At 35.5% G+C, this 18,605-nt stretch overlaps 1 protein-coding gene and 1 long non-coding RNA gene across 5 annotated transcripts; both read right to left on the bottom strand.

Moving 5' to 3' along the window:
• Positions 1-868: 868 nt before the first annotated feature.
• On the bottom strand, positions 869-8,685 carry LOC114541846 (protein DD3-3-like). 3 transcript variants are annotated; one of them, XM_028561653.1, is made up of 8 exons: positions 8,513-8,685; positions 7,221-7,376; positions 4,950-5,162; positions 3,633-4,053; positions 2,920-2,982; positions 2,420-2,718; positions 2,209-2,253; positions 869-1,327 (listed from the first exon to the last, which is right to left on the bottom strand). In XM_028561653.1, the coding sequence occupies exons 1-8, from the start codon at positions 8,625-8,627 to the stop codon at positions 945-947; spliced, it is 1,695 nt and encodes a 564-aa protein (XP_028417454.1). In that variant the 5' UTR covers positions 8,628-8,685; the 3' UTR covers positions 869-944. The 3 variants fall into 3 exon arrangements, with proteins under 3 accessions (XP_028417454.1, XP_028417466.1, XP_028417459.1); XM_028561665.1 differs by having other exon boundaries at positions 869-1,180; XM_028561658.1 differs by lacking the exon at positions 2,209-2,253.
• A 677-nt stretch (positions 8,686-9,362) lies between these two features.
• Positions 9,363-13,512, bottom strand: LOC114541863. Of its 2 annotated transcripts, XR_003689382.1 has the most exons (4): positions 13,046-13,512; positions 11,767-11,813; positions 11,190-11,317; positions 9,363-9,440 (listed from the first exon to the last, which is right to left on the bottom strand). It is a non-coding gene; the product is annotated as an uncharacterized LOC114541863 (long non-coding RNA). The 2 variants fall into 2 exon arrangements; XR_003689377.1 differs by having other exon boundaries at positions 11,767-13,512.
• Positions 13,513-18,605: the final 5,093 nt, after the last annotated feature.

The raw sequence follows: 18,605 nt of genomic DNA, 5'->3' as shown, positions 1-18,605 counted from the left end.
GCAGCTCCTCGCAAGAATGATTTTCATTGGCTGGACTTTAAAATACATTTGGCTTGCCAGGCATTTTGGCTTGCCAGGCATTTTGGCTTGCCAGGCATGAGGCATCATATTTTAAATCGTTTTATTTTATGCCCAGTTCACTAAAAACTTTTTTTTATGAATGAGAACTCTACATATTGTGAAAAGTTGAATTTATCTTTATGTGTGTTTGTGGAAAGAAATATAAAAAAAGACCATATGGAAAGAGAAAATGCCACGATGAATCTGAATTTCGTTCAACTGTATCAAATTGTTCCAATACATTTTATTCCATTTAACCAAACTGTGACACAGGAAATACTATAATAACACGACATGTATAAGCGACGTTTTCAAATGTAAAATTGCAGTATATGGAGAAAATTTGATAGGCCCTATTGGGATACTAGGCCAATATTTGCTAAGACAGAAAAAATGCTATACAAGACAAGAGGTTTTAGCACCGTAGACCGGGATATTACATAAAACCTGGATATTTTTGGTATTTGTATCTGTTACGATATTGAAATACATAAGACTATGGAAAAGTGTCTGTCGGTATTGTTTAAATTGTTGTGATGCTGAATATAAAGGAAAAATACAGGCTATTTCTAATTGAGGCAAAGGCCCTCTATTTCCCTATACGGACCGACATAACTGGTAAATGATAGATTTATTTTTTTTAATTACCCGCCCCCCGTGCGTGCGTGTTTTTAAATCTCGCGCGGTCCGTACAGCCTCATACGGACCGCTCGCGTAGCCAATCAGATTGCAGGAAACGCTAAAACATGAATTCGGACCGCAAGAAGAAAAAAAGTACATTTATTTGAATAGAAGACAACAGTTGACATTTGCGTATTAATTAATTAACTATAGCTATGAGTTGTTGGAGAATAAAAAACGATGTTTTTGTAAGAGTATATGCTTTAACTGCCAGCGAGTTTTTTGCCCGGCACTTCTCGGACGACAAGCCTGCCTTTTTGACTACGATTAGAGAAGGCGTTATTTCGTGTACACATGTAGTAATATTCACCAGGCGCAAATCTCAGCAACATACCGCGATACGATGCTGGGGCGTTGTTTAACAGCACATTAAGTGCAGTCTGTTTTGGTGAAGCCTCGCAAATCGCCATGCTGTTGTAGTATCCTGAGGAAGCCATACTTAAAACAAGATCTTGATTAGTCTCTGTCGCTGGATCACTTGACCAAATAATTTCAGCATTAGTGAACATCGTTAATGGTTTCTTTGATGGCATAGGGTAACTAAGGGAAGGATCTTGCATTTCCACGATGTTGTTTCGATCAGTAGCTAGAGATGTGAAGTGGATACATGTGTAAGATAATAATTTTACACTGCAACATGCACAGCGCCGCTCTGAGGTTTGTTTTGAAGGATGTTGTGTAATCCTTTTTTCTGACTCGCTATCGAACCTGTACCAATTACCGGTGAACTGTATTAAAACTTGAAACGCTAACCCCTATAGTTCAGCGATATACTTTGTTGAAGTCAAAAATTGTTTCAAAAGTATTTTTTTGACTCGTTGTTTCTCGTGCCATTTTTATAAAAATTGCAAATGATTGTATTTTACATAGTTTTAGACATTCCTAGATAATTACTCTCTACATGCATCTGTCTCAATTAAACGTTCAATAACTCAGAAAAACCAAATACCTTTAAGTTTGGCTTAAAGGTTGCAGCTAAGTTAGCGTTCAAGCTTTAGTACAGTTTACTGGTAGCTACTTACTTTAGATCATATAGCTATGATTTTCGTGTACGAAAAGAACCTATATCAATTTGAATTTGAATGTGCCAGGTCTAAAGTAGTACTGAAGCTGTAACTTGCAATCGTATTGGTAGATTTTTATGTAGAAGTATTCTTTATTTCTACATAATATTTAAAAAAATACGTCAATAGGCCAACTTAATGCTGCTCATAACCGCGATTAATGTCCGGTTCTTTCTGAATTCTTCTTCTGTAAAATCTCTAACAACTTTCTTGCATGACATACTTTCATTTTTTATACACGTGTCTTTGTAAATAATGTATCTATCATATGTAATACTCTAAATATGTAAATATTAAAACGGAAACATCTACCTTAATGTGCCAAAGAGATACCGTCTCAAATAAGAGTTAATTATACTACTACCGCTAATAATAATAACTTTTCATTCTAAGATTTAGTTACCTGCTGTTCCTTGACCATTGTTTCCCGAGGGATTCGTATTCGATCCTTTAAAAAAAGGTCCAAGAATGTAAGTTTACATATTCGTTTAAATTCGCTGAAAATGCTTCGTTTAACTGCACCAATATTATACAATATCCAGGATAATGCACTATGTTCTCGGCAATCATTTCCAGAGAAAATTTCAACCATAATAATAAAATAAAGAACTTACCTGTCCACTGAATGTGCAAAAGACTCGTGCTTTCAATCGTCATGCGCTTAGGAACAAAATCGTATTCCACTGCAGGGAAAGCTTGAACGATATTTCCGCGTTTTCCGCGTACGTTTAAATTGCGGATGACGTCATAGTCTGAAACTGAGGTAGGCCTGGGCATTAGTTTGAATAGATGCGATCGATCTTGAAATGTTCTTCCAAATTGAGCTGTGTTGATAGCAAGTTGTAGTGGTAGCTGAACCTGACCCACTTTCACTGTTGGGTTGTTCTGGACTGGAGAATAAACCCCTTGGTTTCTACAATATATTGAACAAGAAATAACAGACGATCAATAACAATATTATTGGTGCGAAGAAATAACGTAATCCACAATGTTTTTCAGCACGTATGTGCCGCCTTGACTTCCGTAAATATTCCATGCGCCTCATAAAAACGAATATCCCATGCGCCTCATAAAAATGTTTTGCACGCATGCTTATTTAGACAGAAACACTTACGCATCATTATTCTCATTGCTGAACGTTTTAAATGGTGGATAATCGCCAGTAGAGATGTTGTACCTAAACAGAAAATGTTATAACGATGTTTTCATGATGTTATACACTTAATGTATGCTCCCGAGGGAAATAGCGAGTTTTGTTTTCCCAAGAGTCTGAATGAGACTCGAGGGAAAACAAAACTCACTATTTCCCGAGGTGTAGCAAACATTAAGTGTTTTGTTATATAGGAACAAAGAAATACATGTTACACGACAATTTCATTTCAAAAAACTTTGTTATGACAATATGCAGGCAACAATTTTTCACTTGTTTCCCTGGCGGGAAACATTGCATTTATTTAAAGCCATGTGACTACGAATGAACCAATCACATTTAAAATACACAGCACCTATATAACAATAGTAGATATTCCAGGGTTATAAGGTGACTGCATTTATTTGATTCCTTATAGGGCGAAAATCGGTCCAATTTTTTATCCATGTATGTTAAATTTTGATTTACAGTATAGGCACGAAATCCATCGCCACGGCTAGGATGAACATCTTCGAAGATGTTCTCACTCATCGATGCCCTTCCCAGTTCTTTGAAGGACTATTTTCCTCGCGCTGTTTCCAAAATAATCAGCAAATTATATTCAAATCGGTTTCATCCAATGACTGGATTTTATTATGAAATTATCGTTCCAGTTTTAATAGAGTTAATTAACTAACCTTATTCTTAATATGCATCTTTGCGCATTTTTAGACGGGAAATGTGGAATAGTCCAGGTGTAACGAAGTGGAATAACGTGAATGCCATTACCCAAATGGTTTGATCGTGAATGCGGAGTTTTCTTACAATCCGGTTTCTCAAGCCCAACTAAACAACGCTTCAATGAATCCACACTATTGCCAGTCATCGTAAAGCTGTCGATATTCTCAGAACGGTAAGGAATGGCCCAGATAAGAGGAAGCTTTTCAGAACTCGCTCCATCTTCACATTCTTTCTGTGTCTGATACTTGGGATATTCTTCTAAATAGTTGCTGTACTCAACCCAATAGCCTTTATTATTTTCACATTCAATTTTGTTGTTATAAACTGAGAAATGCTGGAAACCATCCGTTTTCGATGGATAATACTGAAGGCATTCTCCTAGCAAGACAGAAGTTAGTTGTAGTCATTATATAACTGTTTTGATTGGCTCTTTTGTTTTGCTGAGCCAATTACTTCATTTGACATCATACATGTAACGTATAAAGGTAGTAAACCACATGGGTGAAGATTCGCGTGACAATCGAACACGCGTATGATAATGTTCATGGAGTAGTTTGCATGCGAGCCAGAAGCTAAATAGACTGTATCGATATTTACAAATTACATTCTTTTCACACTTTAGACATTGTTGAGTATATTATGACACAGATGAAAACTTAGATTTGCATGAAATCTGCAGCATGCAAAATTTTTGTAAATCTCAAATTTCCAACAGCTAAACTGAAATTCAATCTTTTTTCTTAAATCTGGGTGGAATATCTATTCCTGCAAATTCTAAATTTACAATAGCCGATTGCGCAAATTGCCACTTTCTCTACACTTTAGCAATGGTTGCCAATTAATTGATTGCGAGATTATCACTTTTTTTCAAATCAGTGCCATACCATTTTTGTCCGGTGTCAGGCTTTTCGCGTTATCAGAAAGGTCTGCTCTGATCTGGGCAAACCCGCTTGGAGTAGATAGGCAATGACAAGCAGTATTCTTTATAGTTTGTTAGGATTGGGTTGCAATATGTTGCAGTAGAGTGAAATTCAGTGGCGTAGCCAGCATCGATAATTGGGGGGCCCATATTCATATAATTTTTTATTCATGTAAACAGACTGTAAAGACAATTGATTTGAAAAGAAATTAATCCTGCGTATCACGAATATATGAATATGGCCCCCAATTATCGTTCTGCCTACGCTACTGGTGAAATTACATTAGCATCAGTAAACGTTTTCCAAGGTATGTTGATACATTGACGTATGGAAAAAATAAAAATCTTCACTTGCCTTTAGTTTTAGTATTAAAACTTTCTTCGTGATAATATTCACACATTGTCTCATTATCAGTCAAGACCACAATGTCAGTCCAGTCAGTTGGGTGCCAGTAAGGATAGTAATCTCTTTCCTCCGCACATTCGTAACCACTACGAGCCCCATTTGCATTTTGACGTGTGTAAATACTAGTATCACCTTGCAGTGCCTGATCAGCTGCGAAAAGTCCTGTAAAGATAAAGATTATTATCGTTGAAAAAATTCTACGAATGGCTGCATGCCTCCTGCCCACAGTAATGGTAACTTTTGAGTGTTTAATGTTAGCAAAATAGCCATGTTGGAAAGAAAGTAATTATATTGTCACAAAATGGTAATTCTTCAATAAGTGCCATCCAAATTTCAGGAAGTAAACACACAGGAAAGAACCCCCAAACCACTTTCTACCCCCCTACCTGCTTAACTTTTTCAGTGTGACCTTATAATATTGTATTATCGCAATTGTAACCAAAGCTGCTCAAATCTAGTTAGACTGTAACCTCACGTGGGGCTATCAATGTGCATCTAAATAAATCTGGTAATAAAAATTGCCAGATCTGGTCACCACACTGGGTATACCTTTCGTTCATGCGCCGTGAACCATTTAAAAAATTCCTGTCATTGTTGCTCGTATACCGGTATACCTCGTATAAAGTGCCTATACCATGGTTGTGAATTTTGAATACCGGGTGTCCCAAAAAAAATTACCTATTTTTAATTCAATATAACTTATAAACGAACTAAAGAATTACAATAAAATAATCCATGTGTAGTTGAGTAAAGTTTGATATATTGCATATGAAGTTTGAGCGAGTAGTTTCCGAGATATTTGCGTTTAAAGATACGGTAACGTTTTAAAATGTGCCAAAAATCAGCAAAAATGGCTTGTTAAACGCGACAATACGATATCTACAGGGGCAATTTTCTTGTCGACTCATGAGTAAACGCGGCGATTGGCCATGGCCTCCACGCTCCCCTGACCTGACGGTGTGTGATTTCTTCCTCTGGGGCTATTTAAAGCAGCAGCTTTGGGAAGTTCCTCATGACCAACAACCTCAAAACTTGGGAGAACTTCGTGAGGCGACTGTTAGGTCATGTCGCAATTTGGACGCCCACATGATTCAAAGGTCTTTTGATGGCATGCTGACACGGGCAAGAAAGTGCGTTGCTGCTGGTGGACATGAATTTGCAGATGAATAAGAACAAGTAAAAAAAGATTTTTAAAAAAAACACTAAAAAATAAGTTACAAGACACCATGTTACGAACCGGTATTGTTAAAACAAGTTTAATAGGCCATTTTTTCCTGATTTTTGACAAGTTTCAAAACGTTGCTGCGACTTTAAACGCGAATATCTCAGACACTACTCGTTCAAACTTTATATGTAATATATCAAACTTTAAGTTAGACATTACTCCACTTAATATGGATTATTTTATCGCAATTCTTCAGTTCGCTTACAAGTTATGTTGAATTAAAAATAGGTACTTTTTTTTGGGACACCCGGTATATTAAAAGTTCAAGGTATTTTAAGAAACTTTTGCGAGTCAAATTTTCTTTTGTTTAAGTTATACAAAATTCCCGATTTGACGTCATGTCCAGTAACTTTAAAAGTTAATAAATCCATCATAACAAAGATCTGCCCAAACCGCTAAGTATAGAAACTTATTTCTGTCTCTCTACTTCTACTGATTTTTGGCAAGCTCTAAAATGACAATAAGTCTTGTGTTCTCTGTTAAAAAGACGGCGATAAATTAGCTGAATGTCTTTTTGTACAGACCAAGATCGTAGGGTGAGGTTGGCACAAAAAGACCGAGGTCCGATATTTCCCGGTAAAGACCGAGCATGTGAGGTTAATAAAGAGCTTATCATAATAGTGGCATAACGCATGCATTGAAATTGAAAGAAACAAAAAATGCATGAGTTCGTATCAGTAGCCTGGCGCTGATTTGATGAAAACAAAAATAAATGATTTATGATTTAGTTAAAAAAAAACCCGTCTGAAGCCATTTTTTTTTAATTTAATTCTTTGTTTTTTTATCTCGTAATGGATTGCTGGTAACGCCGGTCCATTATGGAAAAGTGATGCACGCTTGAAAATTATTCTTAGCTAATCACTGTGCTCCATCTCATTGGAATTAATTAACACTTGCCATATAATAATTTATTTTATTGCTCTTGACTTGACGCATCTATAGTTCATTTGATCCTACATATGATATGATTGATGGCGGCATTCATGATAACTAACCTTTATTACGATGTCGTTTGAAACATTTATCATACCATTCCCATGATTCGTGGAGGCCTCTTGCAAAGCTTGTGGAGTCATAATTTAAGTACCAGTTCTTGTTAGCACGAGTGGTGAAGCTAGCTTTGCTAAAATACGGAGTATCAGTAGCTTTCCCTAGAAGTTTTCAAAGAATTATTGCGTCAAATATGTGTCTATATAAGGCGATCAAACCGTTTATAACTAAAAAAACCTATTCATTTTGACAGAAGTATGTTGTCAAGTAGACATGGTAATGCTTGCAACCTATGCTAAGATACTAATATTAAGCCCAAGAGAGCGAAAAAGGAATTATGTTATCAAGTTTTGGCATTATTTTGCTCTAGCCTGTCACCCACTTTTTTTCCAATCCGCGGAGAAGGTAGTAGTTTCCAATACATTTTGCAATATTTCAAAATTCAATATGACCGCAGAAGATAGTTAAGTGATTTAGTTTATCGTTACGTAAGTTATTTTCATAGACGTTTAGCAGCTTTATATTAGTTTTTTTAATTGATTGTTTTTACGGTTTGATAATAGAAATATATAAATATTAGCCCCTCGCTTTACAGGCTCACTTAACAACTTTTTGTCAACACCCAAAGTTCTATATAATATAATACTACGCACATTCACATTCAATACTGCAAGCTTGACCCATCATTACTGACAGAATTAAAAGTGCATTATTGCCGCAAACTACACACTAAGATAGGCCCTGTCTCAGTTTGTCTTTCTAATTATGGCAAGCACTGAATTGCAAATCCTTCTGCAAGATATTTGAAAAACTAAGCGATAATTAAAAAACATGCACAGTGCTAAAAAGTCTTACATATAATTCTAACTGTTGATTTATATCAAGCAAACTAAGAGACCTTCTCGGTAATTACGTCACAACATTTAAACATCACAACTTTTAAATTTAAAACCACCTTAAAAATGAAATGTAGCTATATGAAGTTTTACTCTCACGAGCCACGTGCAAAGATGCAAAACATCATTCGTCAACACATGCATGAAAAATATTTTTTTGCGTCTTTGCGCACAGCTTAATTGAGAAAGTAAAACTTAAAATCCATCTCATTTACAGTGGTTCTAAATTTAACACGATAATATTGTGACGTAATTACCGAAAAGGTGTTGCAACACACTTGATAATCGTGCTAATCATGCGTGCAAGGTATTTTGTATCAGGAATTCCAGATGCTAGAAAATTTCGCCGGTTAATAATTATACGAATGAAAAAATTTTAACTATTGTAGCTATATACTTACCATTTCTCATGGAGTGATGACCCAGTTTTTGATTGTTTTTGTCATCTTGACATCGGTATTGAAGAACAATGTTGCAATTTAAATCTCGATCGTGACAACCATGCTGATTGGCCATTCAATTGTGAGCATTGATCTCCAGCCAGACCTTTGGAAAAGTACGTTTGCCACTTGGAATAATGCTAAAATATAATTATTCGATTTGATTTCAAATGTGAAAATTACGTCTTTTTTATAACCAAGTTAATACAACCATAGCATAAATTGAATGGGAAAGCTATGGAACGTTGCAAATTCTTCTCAGCCATCTACTGAGCTACATTTCACCGGAAGTGACGCTTGCCATATAATTGAATGTATTTATACTTAATTATACCGAAAAATTTCTTGCGCAAAATTTGGATGCCTACGATACAACTTAGTTTTTCAAAAGCCCTTTCAGCGCAATAGAATTTGATTGAAGTCTTTCCCAACGCTGAATCCGACTGATCTAGAACTTCCATTTCAGGCATTGGAGTTTGTACACAGAGATGGAGTTCTTTATACAACAACCTAAGTTACATTACAGAATAATACCCGCCAATTTTGAAACCTTAGTTTACACCAAAGGTGTAATTCAGTTAACTTAGGTACAAATCTATAATTTTGTAGCCGCCCACGTTTTGTGGCTTGAAACTCGTTTAAAATTTAAAATTTTGCCCCAATTTGCTCAACATGCATGAAAAATAGTGTAACAAATTTACTCAACAATATATAATGCTGAGAAGTGTTCAGCGCAATCGGGATAGGCCAACTATAATGTGACGAAGGTATGATTTTATTTCTAACAATTTATATTTTAGCATATATCTACCATGTTAAATTGCGTGTCTTCGCTGGTCGATGCTGAAGCAGTTTTATCACCAACATTGTAACCACCTTTGGCGTTGTTCTGAAACATGAAGTAATTTTATTTAAAACTACATTAATATTGAACAATTAGTCACCGAAGGCGAGGTGATTACATGGCAATATTCACTGAGCGAAGGCGAAGTGAATATAGGGTTGTGATCACCGAGACTAAAGCTATAAAGCTAGTCACTGGCCAGTGACTATCACCTCAGAGACAGTGAATATTGACCAATCAGGTTGCGGGAAAATCAATAGTCACCTCGAAATTTATACTCATGATTAATTATAAGATATACGATAAAACACATATAAAATACAATAATATAAAAATTTTAAAATTCTTTTAATTTAAAACTCCCCTATTCCAGGTTTAGTTATAGTAATAATGCTATTTTACTACATGTTTAAAAAAGTATCCTACTCCAACTAAAATATAAAAAAAGTTTAATAGCCCCAGCAACCTTAAAGTAAATGTCTAAATTTGTCCACTGCTTCATGTTCTTTTCTAAAAATTGTCGAATACTCAAATGTACCGACCTTAAGATTTCAAACTGACAAAATTCTGGTTCTCAACCACACTATAACAACGCATTATTATAATTCGTGGTCTCTTTCTAATGAGTAAAAAACCTGTGGTATTCAGGTCCCATGAAGTAAGAACTGGGGTTGACATTATAGAGAATTATATGTTAGTTCATAGCTTGAGCAATAACATGTGCTTTTGAACACAGAGACACTGTGAGACCTATATTACTACATTATACTACAATGTTTAAGGAAAAAAACAGTGCCTGCTTCAGGGAATTTTAGGTGAATGGTCCTCGCGAAATTTTCCTAACAAAACAATTTAGTCACTTTATTTTCCCTACATTGAGAAAAATTGAAGGTTTTATTTTAATTGTTGGTTTTAGAAAACTCTAGCTATATTGGTTAAACATTAAAAGGTTTAATATTTATGTAGCTTTTAGATCAAATGGACATAATGGAAGCCATATGATAGTCTAGCAAGAAACTTTAAAAAATAATTTTGAGATGTTTTTTTATTTTGAAAATGTCAGTTTTTTGCTTGACCAGGCACAAACATGATAAAAAGGCGTCACTTAATTGCAAAAATAATGTTAAATATTGATTGGCACACTGCAAGGTAGTTTATTGTTGACGTTTATGTATCACACTACAAAATAAAGGTGGTTTTTAATAATTTTTTGGTGAGTGGTCTTCGCGGAATTTGACCATTTTCATTTTTATTCCATGGATTTTGCAATATTTTCTTTAAGTCTAGTTTTGTCATTCAACATTAAAGATTTTGCACTGTTTTGATGTTTTTCTAAAGCCTGCAGAAAACGGATGACATCACCTTCATGCAATGTTATGACTATACAGTATATTTTATAACGAATGATAAAAATATTGGCTATCAGTCAACGCTTTGCCATTGAGTCATTCCATGAGTTATAGCTAAAGTAGGCCTGAGGAGATTATTTTCTTGGTTGAAACTTAAAAATGGCGAGGAGTGTTGCATGCATGTATTTATAATATAATTAATGAGGTCGATTCATTTGGAGAATGTCACGTTTTGTGATACGAAACTATTCAGTGATCTTTCTACGTTGAAAAATTGCTGGCATGCAAGCTAAGGTAGTCGTGTAGAGTACTCGTAGTGAAAATACAAGCAAATAATACAATTTTAAATGTGCCTGTGATTAAAGGAATGAATGAAGTTGACTAATTGTGAAGCCAGATATTTCATGAAACCACGCGAGGATTAGTTTTTAAGGTTGAAAATCACCTGAGAATCGAACATTCGATTATTATTCTTTCGATTAGCAGTATTTCCATTCAGGCGGTTGTTGGAGCCTCTGGGGTTGTGCAGAAACATATCCGCATCAATCAAACTGCTCAGTATCAGCATTCCAACTAGTGAGAAATACAAAACTAAAAGTGAAAAGTGGGTAAATCAACCTTTTTCGGTAATCCAGCTTTGATAGGTATTTTTGGGGGACAACATAAGCAAAAATTTTAATTTTTATTTGATGGGACGTGTTGGTTGGCACATACTGTATGCAAGCTACACTGCCTGGACACACTTTGTTGGTACATATGCTGGTTGATCAGTGTTGTTTTCAAACCTGCGTGTCCACAAATCGTGGTGATGTAAAAATCTAAGCGCAAGATTAATCATGTAATATTTGGATTTTGGGATATTTATTGGTGTGGAAAGAAAATGTGTTTGTGAGAAAGACTGAATAAATACTGCTTTGTAGCATACAGTATACACAGTGTGTTTTTAGTAACTTGATTATAAGATAAACATTTATCAACCAGTGTTCAATAACATAAGGTTTGGGCAAAGCAGGACTGTTTACCTGCTAGAAAAAGGGTGATTGTTGATTTTCGGTGACTCATTACTTTCCTAAGAAAAAGACAGAACATCAAAGATATCTAATTAGGTAACTGTATAGGCTAATTACTGTGGATAATTCTATTACGTAATATAGAAAGAAAAAAAATTATCGCGACAATCATACTGTGCAACAGGTGCATGAATCTCACACCTCGAAATAAAGCAAGAGTCTTAAATTAAGTCTGTCTTGTTTTTTCGCGCAAAGCTTATTCTCCCACGAGGTCAATCTAATTTTTTGGCCAATCGAAATAAATCGTAGTCGCACGTGACATATTTGTGACCATCTTATTTGCGTTCAGCCTCTCATTGAACTTACCGCTTCTTCGTGCTAACTTCAGCGGCTCATTAATTCAACCCGCTTCTTTGTGACAAACATTGGCCGCGTTATGTAACAAAAAGTGTAATAATATTGGGTTTTATTATGCGCACTTAGGTAATTGTGAATGCACACTTTCAAAGCACTGATACTCGATCGAAACCATGATCAAAGCTATGATCGAAGCTATGATCGAAGCCATGATCGAAGCTATGATCGAAGCTATGATCGAAGCTATGATCGAAGCTATGATCGAAGCCATGATCGAAGCTATGATCGAAGCTATGATCGAAGCTATGATCGAAACTATATGATCGAAGGTATGATCGAAGCTAAACGACACTGCACGCATATTCTGTGTACTCGATTAAACGTCTGATCAAAACTAAACGTCTGCACGCACACATTTTTACTTGATCTAGTTCATATATTTCAAAATTTAATAATATATTGTTTCGCTAAAATAAGGATGGACAATCGACTATACACCGAATCCACATTCCCCTCTTAAAGATAGCTCTCCTTTTTAGTTAACCTGCGCTGATTTTGCAGTGCCTGCCAATCTTCCGCTTATATTTATAAACTTTCTCCTGCTATAAAAACGCAACCAAAATCACTCCTCTAGCTCGAGTAAACTCTTAGCAAATTAAATCAAATTGGTAATTAAATTGCAAAATAAGACGTACGCGGTACGCTCCATATATATCTACGCCCTAGTAATTGTGACTAAGATTTACTACGGTATTCTGGTGTTGTGCTTGTTGACGCGTGTGTATTTTAAGAAGACATATTCAATACAAAATTATAGTTTTTTACAGTGAACGAAGTATTTATAAGTGGTATATCTTCCTATTAAATTGGCTTTAAAAAGTTTCTGCATGCATGCATTAGCAATCGGTATAGCATATCACAAATCGGTACTTACCCTCTGGGTTAGCTGAATTTTACACTCTTCTGCTTAATTTGTTTAAAGGAAAATTTGACTGAATAATGCGTTGTGTGAACAATGAACTAATTTCATTTGGCCTTTTATAAGATCCTCGTCATACTATAAATAGGCGTTATACGTGATGCTTGTTACAGCAGGCGAGAAACCGCGTGCATGCATTCATCTAGAACATGAACACGAATACAGGTCTGTCTTTGTTTACAATTAAAACAGGAAGAACACATAATCAGTTTCTTCCTTTTTATATTGAAAGAACTTCTGCATGACAGGCATGAACGCCTAATTCATCATCCATCGAGCATGTTATTGTTTCATATGTTTCCCCGCATGGATATTATCAATTAACTTATAGAATAGAAATTTGCATTTTAAATATAGATCAGAATAATTATTAGTTATATGAATACAATACAAAGTTCTAGTAAAATCAGGCCAGACATAGCCAGCGAAGTAATTGCAGGGGTTTTTTATTGTATTGCATATCTTTGGAGAAGCGAAATAGGCTACGAATGAAATTCGTGGGGCATAAGGCGGTAATATTCTTACAAACATGAAGTCAGTACACTAATGCAATGTAAACGCAAAAAGCGCATGAAAGTCTATCTATTGAACTTTCTTGGATACTCAGACGCCAAGGTCAAAAGTCTAATATCATTGTGCATGAAGAGGTTTACACAAACAAAGAGTTAAGCAATTAATTAACTTTCCCAGAATGAATTTGTCATTCTGTTCAGGTTAAAAAACACGTGGAGTTTTAAACAAGTCTTATCGAAATCGCGTCTTAAATTAGTCGCGGCTTATTTTTCCTCGTATAAAAGGCCCTATTGAGCATATTATTACCCATGTTTCTCTGCCTGGATGTTATTAACTTATTTTAGGTAGATAAATATAGTTGTGTTATAAAGTTCCACTAACATCAGGAAAATATACAGCGGAATAATTATTATAATGCATGATGTTGTACACCTGTTCATATACTTACGCAGAAACAAGTTGCAATAATTAGGAGAGGACAAGGAGTTGTGTATATTCATATAATAGTTTTGCCTAACGTATTTCTTTTGTACCTATATATGTTTTCCGAAGAATTCTATCGGGCAGAACAGAGCTAGCATAAAAATTATGAAAGTTCAATATGCATAATTGTAAATAGTCTCGTGGTAAGTTAACATTTTAGCTGCAACGTCTTCCCAGAAACATGCATGGATAATAGTTGACAACAGGTTCACGGCTACAAGAATGAATAATTATGTTTAGTTTAACGAGTTGTGCATGATAATATTGTGAATGTAACAATATTCGGGAACAATAGTTGCTGCAAGTATGTGCTGAAACTTGTTTAATCAACTTAAAAAAAACTACTCGGCACGCATTTTTACCCGTGTTCATAGCTACAACTGGCTGATTCAGTGCAGCTTTCATTGCTACAACCCTGGAGCTAGAACCTCCATGTGCTTTTTGCGTTAACTTTGCCTTAGTGTACCGACTTCATGTTTGTAGTATACGCGATGGCCGATAAGGGCCACCTCTCATGCGTGGAAATGACACTATGCTGCATACAAGTGCGAATGTGCTGCATTTGAATATCAGTAGATTAATCTCTCAGTAGCTACTTGTCTATCCTAAGTAAATTTTGTACTAAAATATCAAAGCAAAACACGACGTGTTTTGTAGATCCCGGTATTGTAATAAATCGACAATCACCTCAAATCGCTCTGTCATTGTGATTGTAAATTTGATCAAGGCGTGGAAAAGGCAAAAATAAGAGGATAGGTTTTCTCTTCTTTCGTATCTAGGCATAGGAATAGCTAAAACATTCCCTAAAGCGTCAATAGGAAAAACAAATTATTTATCTGCGTTATAATACTTACAAATATAATGTTTTATTTAGTCCTTGAGCTATAGCGCAGGCGGTATATTCGTTCTGGTAGTATTCGTTCGGCACGACAGATTTCTTTTAATTTGTATTCTAATCACTCTCTTGCGCTTTCCATCAAAGTCGTTGGACTATGTATGAATAGGTAGCTATACAACCTCATCCAAAAATATCCCGCTGGCTATGTTCCGAATCTTATAGTAATAAGAACTTTTTATACCCCCAAAAGTAATAATACTGATGCACAAAAACATCAGTTAATAATAATTATTATTATGCTGAATTGATAAAAATTGTGATTATAAACTCCAGTTTAAGAGGATAAAATGCATTTGTAGCACTTTTGATAAAAATTAACTATTCAAGATGGGGGTTTTCATGCATGTAATTGTTTGTCAAACAGTTGTCTGATTCACAGCAAATTCTTCAGAAAAGTGTCCTACAATTTGCAAATGTTGTCTTACGGTCTACCTACTGCATGCAGTTTGCCATTTAAAAACGGCGCTTATAGATGTTGTGTTTGCATTATTTCATGTGTCATAGTGTTTGATAAACGGAATAAAATGTTATTCGATCAATTTTATCCATTTGGACGGAATTACGTTTCATCTTGTCGACATTTGGTCATTCGGAACGAAATTCGTCTTTGTGGTGGTCCATTTAATCGTCATGTTCCGATTTATAAAATAACTTCCAATTTATAAAATAGCTACCATGCAGTGGCGTCGAGTTTTGTTTTTTGGTTCTGGTACAAAACTGATTTTGGATAGGCAAATAATGACTACTGAGTGATAATATTCGCCGTTCCCTGCAGTTAGGAGTCGCCGTTCAGTTGTTATATCTTTTCTTTGAAACTCAGACGCCACGCAAGGTCAAAAGTCTAATATCATTGGGGTAAGGGTAAAACGCGGAAGCGGAATGGCGGAAGCGGAATAACGGAAGCGGGAAAAGGGGTAAAACGCGGAAGCGGAAAAAAGGGTAAAACGCGGAAAAAAGGGTAAAACGCGGAGAAAAGGGTAAAACGCGGAAAAAAGGGTAAAACGCGGAAAAAAGGGTAAAACGCGGAATACAGGGTAAAACGCGGAAGAAAGGATAAAACGCGGAAAAGAGGGTGAAACGCAGAAAAAAGGGTAAAACGCGGAAAAAGGGTAAAACGCGGAAAAAAGGGTAAGACGCGGAAAAGAGGGTGAAACGCGGAAAAAAGGGTAAAACGCGGAAAAAAGGGTAAGACGCGGAAAAACGGGTAAAACGCGGAAAAGAGGGTAAAACGCGGAAAAAAGGGTAAAACGCGGAAAAAAGGGTAAAACGCGGAAAAAAAGGGTAAAACGCGGAAAAAGGATAAAACGCGGAAAAGGGGGTAAAATGAGAAAAAAATAACGCGGGAAAGCGCTGCCGTGCGGCGTGCGTGAACCTTAAGCCTGGTTTCCAAAGACACCGACGTGGGCAAAGTATTATTGTCGGTGATTATTGTCTTTTATTGATGAGTGAAATCTTTCGTCTTAAGCTTTCTGAAATCATTTTCTCCTAGGATGATTACATACAATGAGTCGGCGACAGGTCGGTATATATATATATATATATATATATATATATATATATATATATATATATATATATATATATATATATATATATATATATATATTATATATATATATATATATATATATATATATATATATATGCGAGGTAGCTGAGTAATGTACTATTACTGCACTGATACATATTAGCCAGCTAATAAGGCGAAGGATACAGACATATATTAATATGTTTCAATTTTGTAGATGAGGCACACTATATTTATGGGCATTGATGTTTATCAATTTCATTTAACCTTGCTGTTATTCACCATATGACCCTTTTGAATTGCAGAACTGGGTAGCATTTGGTAGCATTATGCCATTATCTTTATAGCATTTCTCAGTTCTCCCCCGAAGGCTGTATTGATATTAGTAGATTACATTGTTTGTCTTAATAAACTGCACTGTATGTAGCTGCATATGGCTACTAATGTAATACCTATGTGGTAAACATTTGTAAATTGTGCTCACTGTATCAACCATTGAGTGACAGTGTATTCAAATCAGTTCTGTCTACTACCAATTATCACAATAACTCAATAATACCACAAATAGGAAGAGCACACACATGAGACAGGCATCCAGATTCCAGCAGGTTAATTCCATACGACGGGCTCAAAATATAGTGTGCCTACTCTACAAAATCGAAACATATTAATATATGTCTGTATGCTTCGCCTTACCTGGCCAATATGTATCAGTAATAGTACATTACTCAGCTACCTCGCATTTGTAGCATGTAAATTAGCTATATTTGTAATTCTCGACATATTTCGAACCTTGTTTAATCAAAGCCTGGTTTCCATATGACGCCGACCTGTCGCCGACTCATTATCTGTAATCATCCAAGGAGAAAATGATTTGCGTCTTCCGCAAGCGCTTTCCCGCGTTTTACTCTTTTTTTCGCGTTTTACTCTTTTTTCCGCGTTTTACCCTTTTTTCCGCGTTTTACCCTCTTTTCCGCGTTTTACCCTCTTTTCCGCGTTTTATACTTTCTTCCGCGTTTTACTCTTTTTTCTGCTTCTGCGTTTTACCCCTTTTTCCGCTTCCGTCATTCCGCTTCCGCTATTTCGCTTCCGCGTTTTACCCTTACCCAATATCATTGTGCATGAAGAGGTTTACACAAACAAAGAGTTAAGCAATTAACTTCGCCAGAATGAATTCGTGATTCCGTTCAGAAAACACGTTAAAAAACACGTCAAGTCAAAACAGTGTTAAAAAACACGTCAAGTTTTAAACACGTCTTATTTAAGTTGCGTCTTAAACAAGTCGTGACTTATTTTCACTCGTATAAATGGCCCTATTGAGCATATTATTACCCATGTTTCTCTGCCTGGATGTTAGTTATTAACTTATTTCGGGTAGATCAATATAGTTGTGTTATAAAGTTCAACTAACATCAGGAAAATATACAGGGCGATATAATGATGTTGTATACCTGTTCATACTAACGCAGAAACAAGTTATTCAAGTTACCACATTTTTACATCACATGCAGTTAATAATAATTATTATTATGCTGAATATGGAAGATGGATTAGGCTTGCTATTCGGTTATGATAAAAATTGTGATTATAAAGTTCAGTTTAAAAAGATAAATGTATTTGTATAGCACTTTTGATAAAAACTATTCAAGATGGGGGTTTTCATGCATGTAATTGTTTGTCAAACAGTTGTCTGTGATTCACAGCAAATTCTTCAGAAACAGAGTCCGACAATTTGCAAATGTTGTCTCCCTTATATATAGGTTGACTATATTCGAAGAACATTCAGTGCATTAGGCGTTGTTTTTGCATGATTATATTATAAAAAAGATAAAAATTAGTTACAGTTTTCTAGTTCAGTTTGTATTGAATTAGGAGAATTATCTCTTTGGGTATATTATTATTACATAATGTATGAAATATTATGCGCTATATGTATATAGCAAATACATATTTTGCTAGTATTTTGTGTATTATAACGAGGACAGCGTTGATATCTCATGTGGTTAAACAAATATTGGCCTAGTATGCCAAAACATACGGTCTACCTACTGCATGCAGTTTGCCATTTAAAAACGGCGCTTATAGATGTTGTG

The sequence above is a fragment of the Dendronephthya gigantea genome, unplaced genomic scaffold (genome assembly GCF_004324835.1).
Source record: "Dendronephthya gigantea isolate DGI-Jeju-01 unplaced genomic scaffold, DenGig_1.0 000003F, whole genome shotgun sequence".
Taxonomy (NCBI): Eukaryota; Metazoa; Cnidaria; class Anthozoa; order Malacalcyonacea; family Nephtheidae; genus Dendronephthya; species Dendronephthya gigantea.
The sequence above is the reverse complement of the archived record's forward strand: the minus strand, read 5'-3'. Positions and strand labels throughout refer to the sequence as shown.

Excerpts from the sequence above, each read along its gene's own strand:
- LOC114541846 (XM_028561653.1), bottom strand. The coding sequence starts at position 8,627 with ATGGCCAATCAGCATGGTTGTCACGATCGAGATTTAAATTGCAACATT. Across the intron at positions 5,163-7,220 it reads CAAACGACATCGTAATAAAG|GACTTTTCGCAGCTGATCAG; the intron begins GTTAGTTATCAT and ends TTATCTTTACAG. Across the intron at positions 2,254-2,419 it reads TTTGCACATTCAGTGGACAG|GATCGAATACGAATCCCTCG; the intron begins GTAAGTTCTTTA and ends CTTTTTTTAAAG.